General features: G+C 39.2%; 1 protein-coding gene across 1 annotated transcript in view; it reads right to left on the bottom strand.

The window, feature by feature from the left end:
- The window catches only part of CRYBG3 (crystallin beta-gamma domain containing 3), a 105,941-nt gene that overhangs the window by 53,849 nt on the left and 35,424 nt on the right, over positions 1-16,668 (bottom strand). The window contains exons 4-8 of the mRNA XM_021687965.2: positions 5,639-9,893; positions 3,617-5,581; positions 2,229-2,273; positions 1,536-1,651; positions 444-591 (exon numbers count right to left, since the gene is read on the bottom strand). Of these exons, the coding sequence (XP_021543640.2) occupies positions 444-591; positions 1,536-1,651; positions 2,229-2,273; positions 3,617-5,581; positions 5,639-9,893 (6,529 nt within the window). The remainder of the gene's footprint in view (positions 1-443; positions 592-1,535; positions 1,652-2,228; positions 2,274-3,616; positions 5,582-5,638; positions 9,894-16,668) is intronic.

Genomic DNA, 16,668 nt, shown 5'->3' with positions numbered 1-16,668 from the left:
CACACACACACACACACACACACACACACACACACACACACACACACACTCTCTCTCTCTCTCTCTCTCTCCCCTACACTCACGAGTGGAGATTACTAAAAAAAGATATTTGGAAATATCAGCTCTTTTCCTAAAGATGCATGGATGGTATATTCCTACCACTTTTAAAAATGTGTGTGTGTGTGTGTTGTGTGTGTTGTGTACACACACACGTATCATGCACCATTTCATTTTATGGCCCAGATTACAGGTAACATTTTAAATTATCATTCACTCTAATACTTCATATGCATAAGTTCAAGATTATCATCAATATAATAAAGATTAGTAAAACTAGCACAAATATTAGCAATCACCTCTAAACACTGCGAGGCCAAAGTACAGCTTTACTACAAGACAAACAAAACAAAACAAAAATCAGGGAAAATCAATGGTTGTGTTACCTTTAAGACACGTTTGATAGAACCCAATACAAAGTCTCTCTGTGGATGCTTCCTGTTCTGAAGGATCCAGTCACGATTTAACACCTTTTCCCCTTCTTCCAGCACACATTTCTGACCCTGGAAATGTGGCTTCTCATACAAAATCCAGCTGACAAAATATAAAAGCATGATCAGTTATAATTAATTTTCTAAGAAATGAGGCATAAAACAAATGATACTTAGTCCACAGACCATCTCACCTTCCTACCTTTTAAAAGCTGAGCTATTTTCCACCATTAGCACACAATTCCGTTTTTGAAACAATGATATATGCTAATGTAAGTACAAATAAATAGCGTAAGAATAAAAGTGCATTACAACTTGGAAATAGTCCTGAACATAATCAATGCGTATGCTTATATACAGGTACACAAGCGCTTTCTAGATGGTATATAAACAAAGCCATACATTTCTATTAAAACAGCAGTTTAACAATTCCAAATTTTAAATAAAATGGGAGCACACGTGTCCCATTTTATTACATGAAAACAACACTACACCATACCACTTACATCATGAATATTGACCAGTGAGTAACTGAGACACCGGACAAAGAAATTTTGGCTCCAGCATGTCCAAGGGAAATGGTCAATAACAACTGAGGTTTCCCTCATTTTTACACCATATAAAGAATCCTTCACTTCTTGACTATGTCAGCTATACAAATGACTAAGTATGTGGCCTTCACATTCCTTAGCATCCCACAGATTTTGAACTCACTTTCAAGGCTGTGCTTCATTCAACTCATGCCTTTAACTCAACTTGCCAAATCTATCCTGCTAATAGTGTAGTTTCAGGATGGTATTGATTGTATATATATATTAGGTCTTGCTACTTATAGCTGGCTTTAAGCACCAAAAACAACCTATATTTTCTGTCACAGTAGATAAAGAGAACAATTAAGTTATAAAACACTAATAATGTTTCAAAATATTCTGTCAAAAACCAGAGGAAAAGGAATGTGACTTCAATAAAAAATATAAAAAGCATAAACAGTAAGAAAATACACTTAGTTGGGAGAAACATGCTACAAAATTTTAAGAGATCTCTTACCAGCCCCTTACAACTTTTATCAGTACCCCATTCGGAAAGGACCATGATGTAGCATCAGGAATACTACAGTAGATCTCTTGCTTATATTTACTTCCATGGAGATCATAGATAACCATCTGCAACATACAGTAAGTAGGCACAATAACTAATTTTAAGAATGCATTTAAAATTCCAAAATGTCCTAGAATGTAGAAAATAAAATATCCTAAATATATAAAAGTAATTATTACTTTAGATGCTAAATCTGTGAGTAAAACAATCCCTTTTAAAGTCAGTTAAAAGTATTTACTTTAAACTCCCCAAACCTGAAAGTAACCTTACTTTTTTTTTTTTTTTAAGTCAACTCTGTACCCAGTGTGGGGCTTGAACTCACAACCCCAAGATCAAGAGTCGCCTGCCCTCCCAACTGAGCCATCCAGATGCCCCTAAAGTAACTTTACTTTTCGTATCTTAGTCTATAAGAAACTTACCCTTATGGGGTGCCTGGGTGGCTCAGTCAGTTAAGCGTCTGCCTTCAGCTTGAGTCATGACCTTAGGGTCCTGGAATCGAGCCCCACATCGGGCTCCTTGCTCGGTGGTGTCTGGCTCTCTCTCTCCCTCCCTCTACCTCATGCTCTCTCTTGCACTCTCTCTCAAATAAATAAAATCTTTTAAAAGAAAACCAAACAAACAAGAAAAGAAACTTATGCTTACCTTCCCAGGTCTTGGGTTACACCTCAAAATTTGTTTGTTAATATTCTGAAATAATAAAAGTGTAAGAAGGAAGCCTTAAAAAACATCAACAGAAAGATATAGTTCAATTTCTTAGCAGTCACAAATCTAATTTATCACATATTTACTTAGGGGCCATTAAATGCAAAGCGCACCTCTAGGTACTACAAGGAAAATGATGTGTTATTTGTGCCCTCAAGAAGCTTATAGCTACAAAGGGGGAAAACGATAGATCACACTCACATGACTCTAAGTGAAGGACTAAGTTAAACTACAGGTAAAACACAAAAAAAGAAGCCAAGTGATGGCCATCAAGGGAAACGGCACCATCATGGAGGTTAGGTGATGGCACAGGGAGGTGCCCAAAGGCTTGTCTGAGCAAGTGATATGGAGAAGACCTTGAAAAACAGGATTTCAACAAGTGAAGCAATGTGGCAGGCTGGGGTCAGGGAGTAGCACTAAAAAAACTTCTATGAAGAGAACATACTGAGGAAAAGTACAGTGGTAGGAAACACAGGGTGCATGACCAGAGCATGAGGAGACAAGGCTGGACAAACAGGACCTGGGTGTGTTGGAATGCAGTGAAGATGTTCCCCGTGACTTGGTAGGTGATGGAGAATCATTAAAGAAACATTTCTTCAAATCCCACCCTTTCTTTTTTTAAAAAGATTTTGCCTTGCAAGCTACTGGTTGATATTCAAGTATATAACTATCTGATACTATGGCTATTCAAGGACTTTGGAATCCTAGAGAAAGTTCCATGATCTTGGGAATGCCAGAAAGGAAAGTCCCACGTTAAATGGATATATTCTATGTTAGACATTTAAATATTTCTAAGGCAAAGAATACATATAACTGAATTTCAAGGCATTTTCCAGTTATAATGCTTTCAGCTTTTTCTTTGAATTAGGCTGTTCATTGCCTTGCTTTGTACGAACAACATGAGCAATTATAGTGAGAGGACACTGTGAGGTTGTCACTTAAAATGTTTTAAAATATTAGGAAATATTTTACTGAGACACATAGGTTCAATGGTTCCAGTAACAAATTCCCCATATACAGTATCTTCAGAAATTCAAATGCTATCATTTAATTTAGCTTGAAAACTAAATATTAGCAAAGAACTGGGAAATAACTTGCTTCTCCCTTATGCCTCTTAAATTCTGACTAAGCAATTTTGTTTTCTCATTTTAACAGTCCAGCTAAAATACAGCAGTTGTGACACACTTCAATTAAAGGATAAAGTAACCTCTGATATATTTTTAAAACAATCCTTACACAACCTCAAAACACTGATTTTCTTAATAAGCTTTCAGATCATTTTATGACCCAAAGCACTACCTCACTAGTTAATAATCAAAGTAACTTACCTCTGTGAACAGGCTTAATCTGCCTGAGATGTCCTGAGCACGGAAGTATTTTGACACTGGTTCCTGAAAAATCCCACCAAATCGGGGTCCCTTCTCTGAGGAATGGGTTTTGGAAGTCTGCAAATACTGATGATAAGCACTCTTTAAAGAAGAATGTAGTTTGGAAGTAAGGTCAGATTTTTGTAGAAATGAAGCCTTTTCTGGCCACAGACCAACTTGCAGATTGGAGGTAGCAGGTTCATTTGACATTACATATGAATTCTTAGAAATTCCAGTCCTTTCCTGGCTATCATCGGGGTAAAATGCGATGGAAGGGTCTGGCCGCTTGAAGGCTTCCTTCCTCCTAGCTCTCAGGCTTCCTTTATGTAACGGTTCCTCCTCCTCCTCCTCCTCCTCCTCCTCCTCCTCCTCGTCCTCGTCCTCCTCTTCCCCTACCCCCTGTCTGTCTTCATCAAAATTCATCTTTAAACGCTCTGATACAGACTGCAGAAGGGATAAAACAGAAGAGGGCTGGCTTGCACTCTCTCTTGATTTTGTGGAGCCATGGTGACCAGGTGAGACCTCGTTGGACAGAATGTCCTCCTGAGAACTGTCATCCTCATAAATGGGAGACAAAGCTAAGGGATAAATTTTGTACCTTTTGGCCTCCACTGATAAGAACGATTCTGAACTATCACTATCAAATGTCTCACCTAATTTAGTATCCTTTTCAAAATGATGGACGAGGTCAGTTCTGCTCTCAGACCTCTCACATGCAAGAACAGGCATGCTGTCAGCAGATGTCTCAGGAAACAAGAGAGTGTGTGTTCTTCTTACTTCTGCGGTAGCACACCTGTCCTCATCTTGAAGGGGTTCTTCATATAATATAGTAAAGGAAGAATTTTCTTGTTCATCCTGAGAAATGAAGGCCAAGTTAGATTCTTCTTTTTCATCGCTATAATTATCATCCCTTATTTGGTTATCTACTGCAATAACAGATGTTCTTCTGTCTAGCTTTCCTATGGTACCCTCAGGTTGAAAATCCGGCATTGCTAAAACTGGGTAGCCTTCATAATCCTTACTTAATGTCGGTGATTCATATCCCCTGAAATAGGAGGAGGCAAGTCTGTTGTCACACGCTATCAAGCCTTCCTTTCTCTCAGGGGGATCTCTCTCCATTTCTCCAGCACTCTCTCCACCAGACTTTTGTGGGGTTTTTACAGCTTCATATATGGGAGGCATGGCCTCTGCTTGTGTAACAGGCAATTCCAGGTCTGTTCTGTATGTTTTCTGAATGTTTACCATTGTGGATAACACTTTGTGTTTCCTGAGAGCCTCATCAGAATCTTCTGGAGATATTCTTTCCATTTCTCTTGGAGAGGGCATGGACACAATCATGCCGAGGGTCTCTTTAGCCTCTCTCTTACATGGTTTTTCCATTTCTAAGGAGGCAGGGACTGTCGCCTTGTGAGCTTCTTCCACTTCTATCACTTCAGTTTTCCTAATACCTTCTCCAGCATCCTTTTGATAAGATACTTCCACCACAGGTCTTGCAGTCTTTCCAGTGATGCCTTCCACATCTTTTTCGTAGATATTTACCACTTCTAACATAATGGGCATAACCTCAGTTTTGTCCAGGTCCCCTTCAGCATCTCTTAGGTAAGTATCTTCCATTTCTAATCCAACAGGTATCACCTCAGTCTCAATATCCCCTTCAGCATCCTCTGGGTAAATATCTTCCATTTCTAATGTGGCAGGTATCACTTCAGGCTTTTCAGTAATCCCCTCAAAGTCCTTTTGGTAGACATCTTCCATTTCTGACATAACCGCTGTGATCCCAGTCTTGCCAATATCACCTTCAGCATGCTTTTGGTAAATATTTTCCATTTCTAATCCAACAGGTATCACCTCAGTCTTTACAATATCCCCTTCAGCATCCTTTTGGTAAATATTTTCAATCTCTAATGTGGTAGGTATTATTTCAGTCTTTCTAGTAATTACCTCAGCATCTTTTTGGTAGATATTTTTCTCTTCTGAAATAACAGGCAGCATGTCAGTTTTGCCAAGATCTCCTTCAACATCCCTCTTCTTATAAGCTTTTTTCATTCCTAAAATGGCAGGTAATCCTCCAGTTTTTTCAATATACCTCTCAGCATCTACTTGGTATACCTCTCCCACTTTAAGAATGTCAGCTATTGGCTCAGTTTTTGTGATATTCAATTTGGCTTCCTTTTTATGTGCTCTTCCCATTTCTGACATAGGAGGGACTGCCTCATATTTCATAAAATTCAATTCAGCATCCATTTTGTTTGTTTCTCCCAGTTCTAACATGGAAGGTCTAAGCTCCATTTCCCCCATATTTACTTCAGTATCTTTCTTGTGTACTTTCCCTACTTCTGACGTTGTAAGGAGTGTGCTTTTATTATTGTGTCCCGGCAAGCTTTTTTCAGACATACACACAAGACTATCAGACAAACTGCTTTTGGATGTCCCAGGTACATGGAGGTCATCATTTGCAAATGGATGCCATTTGAAATTTAATACAAGAGTTTTTGTATTCTCTGTCCCAGTTTTGTGATTATCCACACACTCTATTTCCATTTTCTCTTTAGAGTCCTCTTTGAAAAATAAATGTGTTTTTACCTTATTATCTAACCCTTTATGGGGTGTGTCTTTGGCTAGCAAAACAGTATCTGATTTCAGTAAATTTATACTATCAGACTGTCCAGCTCCATTTCCAGAAAACGGGGATTTTTGGTAGAGAACAATTTCTCTTCCTTTAATTGACTCTGTGTCATTAACTAAGTTACTTACAGAGCAGAATCTACCTAATACTTTATTTTCACTAATTTCACACGTGCTTTGATTTACTGCCTGTTCAGACACCAAGAACTCCCTTAATGTATCATGTGGCTTAACACTATCACTGTTCAGAATTCCTGAAGTATTAGCCTGAAGTTCAGAATCCCAGGTATCCTCAGTATCTTCAAAAGCTTCATTTGTCAAATTTTCTTGGGCTGAATAAATAATCTCATTGACTAATTCCCTAGCTTGATCTTCTAACAAACAAGATAAATTCATTCTATCAGAATCAAAAAGGAGACTCTTCTCACCAACTGTAGGTGAAACACAGACCTTTTCTTCCCCTCGGACTGCTGACCTGTTTTCCATGCCCTGCTCTTCCAAATGCTCCGTCAGTTGAATCCCGGTCAGTGTCACTTCTGATGGGTTTTTCTCACGGATGTCTTCTTTCGGAGTACCTGGATTCATTATGCTGTCTATGGCTATATGCTCCTGGCAGGTAGCAACTCTGTGTTTGGATTTTAATTCTTCCCTGACAGAGTTAAAAATTTCACTAATCAATGTATCAGCCTTTCTCAGTAAACCACTTCTGAGGTCCAAAAGTTGGTCATGTGCTCTCCTCCTTGCTTCTGTGTGCTCAGTAGATGCTTCAGAACACTGCTGGCTTGAGCTGTTAACTGACGCTGGAGCCCCAGCAACTGCTCCAGTCTCTGCTTCCATGGGATTGTCAAATTGGGCAGCAGTTGGGAAATCAAGAGATCCCTTCCCAGTAGGATTCCCAAAATGTTCCTCAAGTGGGGTTACTTCTGACCCTGTTGGGACAGACGTTTCCAATTTCAAATAAGAGCTCTTAGGGTACAGCAGGTTAGTTAGAGAGGCACCTTCAGGTGCGGCATCTATGGTAACTTTTACAGAACTGAAATTATTTGGGGGGTTATGTGAACTTAAAACCACACTAACTTCTTCAGAGTTACTGGAGGAAGACATGTTATTAATACCACCACTTAGGAAATGAGTATTCGCTTTCCTTCTATGAGATAAGGCTTTCTTTCCTGATTTCAGCACAGGAGCATTATGAAAGTGTGAATCCTCAGATGCAAATGCATTTTTTTCCGAACTTCTATCAGAATCCAGAAAAGGTGAATTTACTTTTGTGCTGTCAGTTTCTTGGAATTGTGGCGAAGCACTAGTTAGGCTGAGTTTTGCCATTTTTGAGAAACCAGAAATCTTTCTAGTCCCACAAATATCTGAAGGTTGATGAATCACACAAGCATGGGCTTCATAATTCTGTGCCATTTGCCTAGTGACTTTTTCATTACGAAGAGGAGGTAAAATCTCAGATGTATTACTTTTGGGAAAAGCAGGAAGATAAACTAAGGCTTCTGCCTCTGTTTCCTGAATACCTTGATATTTAGAGGCAGGAAGAGAAACTTCAGTTTGACAATTCTCTGCAAGGCCAGAAGCTGAATATTCTTCTTTTATCTCCTTATGATCCATCGATTGAAAACTTTTGTCCTGTTCAACCTCTTGGGAAGCTAATTCCGATAAAGTAAGCTTTCGTGGCATATCTGTAACTTCAAATGGAGAAGAAATTTTATCCTGAGAGATGTCTCTGGGCTTTGTTTGGGAAACAGCTACCTTGGAGAGGGCTATAGTGTTTTCTCTTCCAGAATGTAACTCAACAGGACCATTGTTCTGACCATCAACTTCGACTTTTGAGAAAATTTTGGCAATGTTAGGTTTGGTTTCCAAGGAAAGAGAATCAGACTTCTCTACGGTGCTCTTACTTGCTCTAGTGTTTGAAAGCATCAATTCTGCTTTAGTAAGGTCTTGAGATGAAATGGAACTGTGGTCCTCAGAGAGGCTTTCAGACTCCAATCTCGAGTCCACTCTGGTTACATGAACATCTCTGGCTGTAAGATCTAGTGGAACGTGGCATTTTTTGCCATCAGGAAGAACTTCCTTGGATTCAAGAGTTGCAGAGGCATGCCCAAGACGAAGGCAAGCAGGAGGCCTCTTCCCATCTGCTGCCTCAACACGATTTGCCATGTTTTCTTCTTGACACTGACTAGGCTGATTGGAAACATCAACAATGTTGACATCCCCAGTTTCAGTGAGCACAGAAGAACATTCATCCTTTAAAACAGGAATATCTAACTTGCTTGGCATACCAACTCTGGAAACAAGGGTAGGAGATGAAATACTGAAATCTGATTTTTTACAGTCAAGGGTAAGAGATGTTCTGACACCAGGTGATGCTTTGGCTTGTTGAAGACTCTCAGAATCAAGAAGAGATTCTGAAATGTGCTTTTGCTTAGGTTCAAAATTCAGTTCAGGTGCTGTTTTACTTTCTAAGCATGCTACAATGGCTGATTCACTGATGTGTTTTACAGAGGCAGGGTTGTTTTGATTTATTCTAACCATACGAGGCATTTTGCCATATGGCCTAAAATCGGGCCTTCTGGCTTCTTTTATAAACTGGTCAGTATCTTTGGGTAATGGCTCAATTCTACCTTTCGGAGCTTTTATGAGACTTGAAGCTCTGGGTTCACCAACCAAGGTGTTTTCTGTTTCTTGTCTGATTTTTCTAGTAGCCAAATTTTTCTGTGAGTCTTGGGCAGACAATCTATTTCCTTCATTTACAAGTTCTGTGTCTGTCACAGCATGTCTCTGAAGAGCAGGGATGTTGGTGTGATTGGCAGCCTGCTTTGCTGAGTTATCTGCAGTTTGCTTGTCAGAACACTTACTCTCTGGCAACTGTGGATCTTCGAGCCTAATTGATTTATTTGAACTTGGCAAACTTCCCTCTTTGGTAGTGTCACTCCCATCAGATTTCCTACAAGAGAAGTCAGATATAGCGGGGCTCACAGGCTCAACATGTTCTCTTTGCACCAAGGTCCCATCACTCATCACTGAGCTGACATCCTTCACTGTAGTTTCTGTTGTAGTTACCCCGTGAAAATCTGGACTGTAAGGAACTTTGCTACCATTACTTCCTATAAACAACGCTGAACATACCAAATTCCTGTCAGTTTGAGAAACTGGTGCACCATTTAAATGGTGCTGTGAATCAGATTCTCTAACAGAGCTGGAGTTAGTCCCAGAAGGGGATGGCCTACTTCTCACAGGTCCCCCAGGATCATTTTTATTTAAAACATCCTTAGAAAAAGCAGTATTGGGCAAATCTGGGTTGTTTGTCAGATGGCTTTCTGTGTTAAGATTTATTTTGCTACAATCAGAGTCTTCTGACAGGCCTTTGAGCAAATGTCCTTTCATAGATAAGTCCGTGCTAGCTGATGACAATGACGACGCCATCCTAGCCTCCGTCTCACTTCCAGGGCCAATGTGGATGCTTGTGCTAGAGTCAGAACTTTCATTTTCTCCATCCGAGGGAGTCACAGTTTCCAATGCAGTCTGGTGCTTCAAATATTTCCTAATTTGCCTGGGGCCTCGATATGTTGCATACGTTACTGACGGCCTCTCTGGTTTACGTTGTCTGTAAAAAGCAACAGCACAACAGTATCAGGAAATACAGTTAGTAACACTTAGTAGTAATCCTAGAAAGTGTGGTAAGGCCTCTCAAATTATTCCTACTTTTAATATGCATTAATTGGAGATGGAAATCCTAAAATGTTGTAGTTAAACCTGTCTTTATTTAAAAAAAAATAATAAAGATTTGACAAGCAGCATGTGAATGTCAAGGCAGCATGAATGTTCAAGCTCCTTAGAACCTTTCCCCCTTACCTGATTGTGTACATCTCTCTCACTGTGGTTAATGGAGAGAATGTAGACTGACAAGTCCGAGGCTTAGGTTTTAGTTATAATCTCAAAGGAGTGCTCGACTGGAAGGAACTATACTGCCTTTATGCCTCATACTGGCAAGTTCGTGGATACGTCACTGAATTCTCCACCATATCAGAGCATCATAGTAAGCTTCTCTTCCTTTACTCTTAGATGTGAATTTAAAGAGCAACTTTGAGCACATAGGGGGAGAACTTCTAAAGGAAAACAACTGGTGAGATGTCTAGCTCACATCAAGCACTCAGGATATATTAGTTAACTCAATGACAGAATTGCCTTAAAAATCCTCTCACGTTAAGGTCTTCAGATATTCAATCAGTGTAGTGAGTATTAAAATGCTTGGGTAAGTGCAGGAATCAAAAGGGACTTCTAGAAAAAGTTCTCTACTTCTCAGACCCCGCACAGAGTTCCTTGGCTCTCAGCATCCATCTTCCTTTGAAGAATCTATCTCTGGGAGTTCTCATGCTATCTGATGCTGCCTACTAGCCCTTCACACATACTCTCCCCTTCAATCCCAGCCTCAGAGAGAAACTCTAGGGTCTTCTAAGACTTAGTTCACTAGTTATCTCCAGAGCAAACCTATCCCAAAGCCCCTTTCCTGCTAACAGGGAAGGTAGCCTCTGATCTGTGGGTGCACAGAGCCCTGTGCACAGCATTTGCCATATTAAATTACAAGGATCTAGGCACTTATTTATTTTCCCCCCACTCGCCTGGTGGCTATTTGAAGGAAGGCATGGTGTCTTAATCATCTTTATATTTTTAAATGCCCCCCCCAACAAAATTTGGGAAACAGTGTATGTGTAATAACTTTCTGTGCATTAATGAATGACTAAATAAAGCAATGATAGTAAATGCTTAGTGTGCAATTTATTCCAGACTGTCTTAGTTATTATAGATGATATAAAGGTGTTTTAAATTGTGAACTCTAATTTCATCGACCCTAGAGATGGATGGTAGAAAAATTTGATGTTCTAATGTTTTCAGGTTAAACATAAAATTAACAAAACATGATAGAATCCACATGAATAAGTAATCTACTTACCAGTATCCCACTATCTAATATAATACATTTTCTCCCCAACTTTAAAGCAGCAACATGAAGAATACTAGACTTGTCTACATGATAAAGAGAAAGTAAACCTCCTTTGACAATGTCAAATTTTCATCAACTGTGCTCCTTATGTATTTCTTGAATTTTAGCTGAAATACTGTATTTCAAACTATATAATTGCTGCCCCCTCAAATCCTATCACACCACTATTGTAAAATCTTGTATTGGTCACATGCATGTTTTTACTGTCTATCATAAAGCACATGAAGGAGAAGCACAGAGAAAGGCTTTGCCTTACAAAAGTGGTTTTAGCTTCAGTATGTGTGTCAGGCTAGATCAAAGACTATTATGAAACAAACTCAAAAGTGAATAAGATAATGTCTATGAAAACACGCAAAAAGAGAAAAATCCATGTAGGTAAATTAACATTACTGGTGAAATCTGCTATCAAAATATAGTAATTATTCAGAAATCACAAGAGCCTTTAGAACAATATATGAAGATCCAGAAGCCTGAATAAATGACAAGAAATTTTACTGTCTGGTCGGTTTTTCTTTCAAAGCTTTAATGCTTTATACTTAAAACCAACTTTCAACAGGCTGCAGAATTTTTTTTCCTCAATTGATAAAAAAATTCTGAAGAAATGGCTACACGAAGAAATATACATGATGTCTACAGAAATAGGAAATGAGATAGGAAGCAGAATTTTATTCTAGTAACCTTAGTTCTCTTACTACCAACTCCCTCCTAAAGAGACCTCAAGACATTTTATCCTGCACCAATCCAATAATGCACCTTTTCATCTAAAAGTCTAATAAAATAAACCATACAGGAAAACCCATTAAATTTCAACTCCCTCTAATAATGCCTTCTGGTAGTTTTGGAGTCCTCTGAGGGGATGAGGGGAATAATTTTCCTCCATTTTTTAGGACTTTCTGGGTAGTTTCAACTAAAATGATTAAATTGATTTATACGAACTAGTTTAAATTTCTAACTCGATAATCTCCTGCAGCACCTGGGTGGAAATGTTATATAATTGTAACTAAAATATGCACTGTTTATACTGAACAACTATATTATCATGTTTAAAGCACTGAACATCAAAAGTTTCAAGCTCAGCTTCATGTACTGTAATTAGTTCTGTCAGGTACTGATGACCTGCACTCCCTCTTTTTAAAAGGTTAGTCATGCCAATGTAGTCTATTTTCTACATCATTCTTTCCCAGGATGCAGTTGAGTCTCCATAATTTAGTATTAAGAATATAAAACTGTCCTTTAATTGCTAATTTTTCCCTAGTAAATAAAGGAGAAATGTCAAAAACATGTAATTTTAAAAAAACTGAAGATGGAAAATTAAAAAGATTTTTCATAAGCTGCATAGAGAAAAGGGACTATTAATTTCATGTATTATGTAAACTGTGTATAGAATCTACAGTTCATCCTATGCAACCAGAGGTATGTGCTCCTCCCCCCTCAACAGACAGCCATGTCTTCTTATGCAGTGTCAGCTGCATTCCTGAGACACGATGGTCAAGGTCAAGTCTCAAATGGACTGGTATCTGATCTCCAGGGTTTTAACTCTGGCAAAGTGGATACCGTTGCCACCAATGACCACTTCATTGACCTCAACTATACGGTCTATATATTCTGTTACGATTCTACCCATGTCAAACTCAATGGCATAGTTAAGGCTGAGAATGGGAAACTTGTCATCAGTGGAAAGTCCATCTCCATCTCTCAGGAGCGAGATCCTGCCAACATCAAATGGAGTGATGCTGGTGCTGCGTATGTTGTGGAGCCCACTGGTGCCTTCGCCACCATGGAGAAGGCTGGAATTTTCTTGAAGGGTAGAGCCAAGAGGGTCAACATTCTCTGCCCCTTCTGCTCATGCTCCCATGTTTGTGATGAGTGTGAACCATAAGAAGTATAACAACTCCCTCAAGATTGTCAGCGATGCCTCCTATACCACCAGCTGCTTGGCCTCTCTAGCCATGGTCAACCATGATAACTTTGGCATTGTGGAAGGACTCAGGACCACAGTCCATGCCATCAGTGCCACCCAGAAGACCATGATGGCCCTTCTGTGAAGCGGTGGTGTTATGGCCAAGAGGCTGCCCAGAGCATCATCCCTGCTTCTACAGGCATCACCAAAGTTGTGGGCAAGGTCATCCCTGAGCCGAATGGGAAGCTCCCTGGCATGTCATTCCATGTCCTCACCCTCAACATGTCAGTTGTGGATCTGACCTGACACCTGGCGAAAGCCTCCAGATACGATGACATTAAGAAGGTAGTGAAGCAGGCATCAGAGGGTTGTCTCCTGAAACTTTAATAGTAACCCCCACTCTTCCATCTTTGATGCTGGGACTGGCATTGACCTCAAATACCATTTTGTTCAGCTCATTTCCTGGTACAACAATGAAGTTAGCTACTGAAAAAACCAAGTCGTAGACATTATGATCCACATGGCCTCCAAGGAGTAAGAGCCCCCTGGACCATCAGCTCTAGTAAAGGCACAAGAGGAGAAAGAAGCCATCAGCCACTGCGGAGTCCTTGCCCCCTACTGATCCCCAAGACACAGAGACAGTCCCAACCTTGACATTGGTGTTTCTATCCCAGGCCCCCTAAAGGACAGGAGGGGTTTAGAAAGCCCTACCTTGTCACAGATCAATAAAAAATACCGTACCCAGACTAAAAAAAAGGGGGGGAGAACAAAATAACTTACCTATACATTTCAAATATTTAAGCAGACATACGTACATATTGGAAATTTGAAAAGGTTTATGCATCTTAGCCCAAGACATACTTATCATGTGAAGATTTATTAAGCCTCTAGGTAGTATACAGGGCTGTACTCTTCTTTGCATATATTTGATATACTTGATATTTCAAAGGTCAACCAAAGACATGTGTCATTCTTCAAAGAAAATTCTAAACAGCCCAAAAATATAGCCTTAGAGCAAAGTCTCTAACTCATTTTTAGGAAAGTATGATTAAGCTACCTTTTCAGCATGAAGCTATATTTACTTTCAAATTACATAGTTAACAATATCTTCTCTTACAATAGGGAAGACTTTTAACTTTTCCATGTAAAGAAAAGTTGCAAATCCAGCAATTTTTAATTTTATTTATTTATTTGGGGGGGGCGGGGAAGGGCGAGAGAATCTTAGGCAGGCTCCAATGCCCAGTGTAGGGCAAGTGATGTGGGACCTGATCTCACAACCCTGAGATCATGACCTGAGCCAAAAAAGAGAGTCAGATGCTTAGCTGAGTCACCCACATGCCCCCAGCAATTTTTTTTTAAATCACAATAAAGTTTTGGGGCGCCTGGGTGGCTCAGTCATTAAGCGTCTGCTTTCGGCTTGGGTCATGATCCCAGGGTCCTAGGATCGAGCCCCGCATCGGGCTCCTTGCTCAGCGGGGAGCCTGCTTCTCCCTCTCCCACTGCCCCTGCTTGTGTTCCCTCTCTCTGTCAAATAAATAAAAATAAAATCTTAAAAAAAAAAATCACAATAAAGTTTTGATAGAAAAAATTTTCATTATGGATATGAATGTGTTGAAAACAAAAATCATAGAACTTTTTAAAGATTTCAACCCAACAATGAAATAGGTTCCTAATAAATTACTCTGGAAGCATAAGTTAATGTATGGAAGACATTCTCAAAGTTGTTACCAAACAGGTTTAATGAAAGGCTTTATGGATATTAAAAATGAATTCTGCATAGTAAACTATACATAAAAACAATTACAAAGCTGTTCATTAGTTTTAATTAAGTGAAGATGAAATCATTTACTGTGGCTTTTGAGGAAGATTTTTTTTTTAAACACGTTTCAAATTATAGGTCATTACTTATCTAAATTTTGAAAACTGTAATAGTGATTTCAAATGTATGTTTGATATTATAGTAATGGGACAGCATTATACAGCACAGAATATTTTATAAACTTGTCTAAATTAAGCTAATTATTAACCCTTTTTAACACACTGATTGTAAAAGATCTATAGAGGGAAAAAAGGGGCATTTTTACATGAAAAAGATGATGCAAAACCTGAAAATTCACTCTTCCTTATATTAAAAAATTGAAATCTTTTATTACACTGAAATCTCCTACTAATTTCAGAAGTATAAATTCTGATGAGCAAAAACACTCTCTAAAGGCCTGAGATACAAGAGAGGCCATTTCAGGTTTCCAAGTTAGCATGACTGTACGTTAACTTTGTTTAATCCAGAAGCCTGATTTATGGCTCACCAAGCATACACTGTATACCTGCTTTATAAATGAGTGGCCTAACAAAAAACCATCTTGATCTTATGATATTGATCGATGCTCCTACTCCCTGCATTTCTTGATGTTAAAACCTGTGATTCCTGTCTATATGCTAATCTATAATCTTCTGAGGTTTACAAGATGTAAAAAAGCATATAACCCTGTAAAAACTTTTTGTTCTCCAGAGCACTTTCTTCCTTGGGAAGTGCGTGCTTTCTGGCCAGCTGTTCTAACATGGGCTTGAATAAAACGCTTACCTTCAGAGATTCAACAAATCTTAATTTTAAATAACATTTTATATTTGGAATATTCTCATGATCTTGATAAAAAATTAAATATATCCTTGCTTTTAGTAAATTCATATCACAGAACTAAAACAACTTTAATACTAATAATACAATCTTAAAATTATTAGTAAATATCTTCTCCAGATATATTTATAAAATTGGTTATAAGTATTTTTTTTTTTTAAAGATTTTATTTATTTATTTGACAGAGAAAGACACAGCGAGAGAGGGAACACAAACGGGGAGTGGGAGAGGGAGAAGCAGACTCCCTGCCGAGCAGGGAGCCCGATGCGGGACTCGATCCCGGGACTCCAGGATCATGACCTGAGCCGAAGGCAGTCGCTTAACCAACTGAGCCACCCAGGCGCCCAAGTAGTTCTTAATCCTATTGTCAAAATAAACTGTTAACCAAAATGGTATTCAACTTTTATATGATAATTCCTCAACAAGTTGACATTTGTCAATAGGAAGTTACTAACTGCAATTCTACACCTGATAATTTGTAGGACTTCTGAAGCTGGGCCAGAGGAAGCTTGTCTCTCAGTCAAGACAAAGGCTTTGTGGAGCTGGTTCTGGTAATTGCCTCAAGTAATTATTCTATTAATAAGGAGGGCTTTTCCAACAAGAAATAAGAGGCACAGTATCATCTTCCATTTTCTTCTGTCTAGTACCAAAGAAATAAACCTGACCTACTAATCAAAACCAAAGGGGGAGGGACGCCTGGGTGGCTCAGATGGTTAAGCGTCTGCCTTCGGCTCAGGTCGTGATCCCAGGGTCCTGGGATCCAGTCCCACATCGGGCTCCCTGCTAGGCGGGGAGCCTGCTTCTCCCTCTGCTGCTGCCTCTATCTCTCTCTCTGACTCTCA

The sequence above is a fragment of the Neomonachus schauinslandi genome, chromosome 1 (assembly GCF_002201575.2).
Source record: "Neomonachus schauinslandi chromosome 1, ASM220157v2, whole genome shotgun sequence".
NCBI classification, from domain to species: Eukaryota; Metazoa; Chordata; class Mammalia; order Carnivora; family Phocidae; genus Neomonachus; species Neomonachus schauinslandi.
This window is presented reverse-complemented; position numbering and strand designations above follow the sequence as displayed.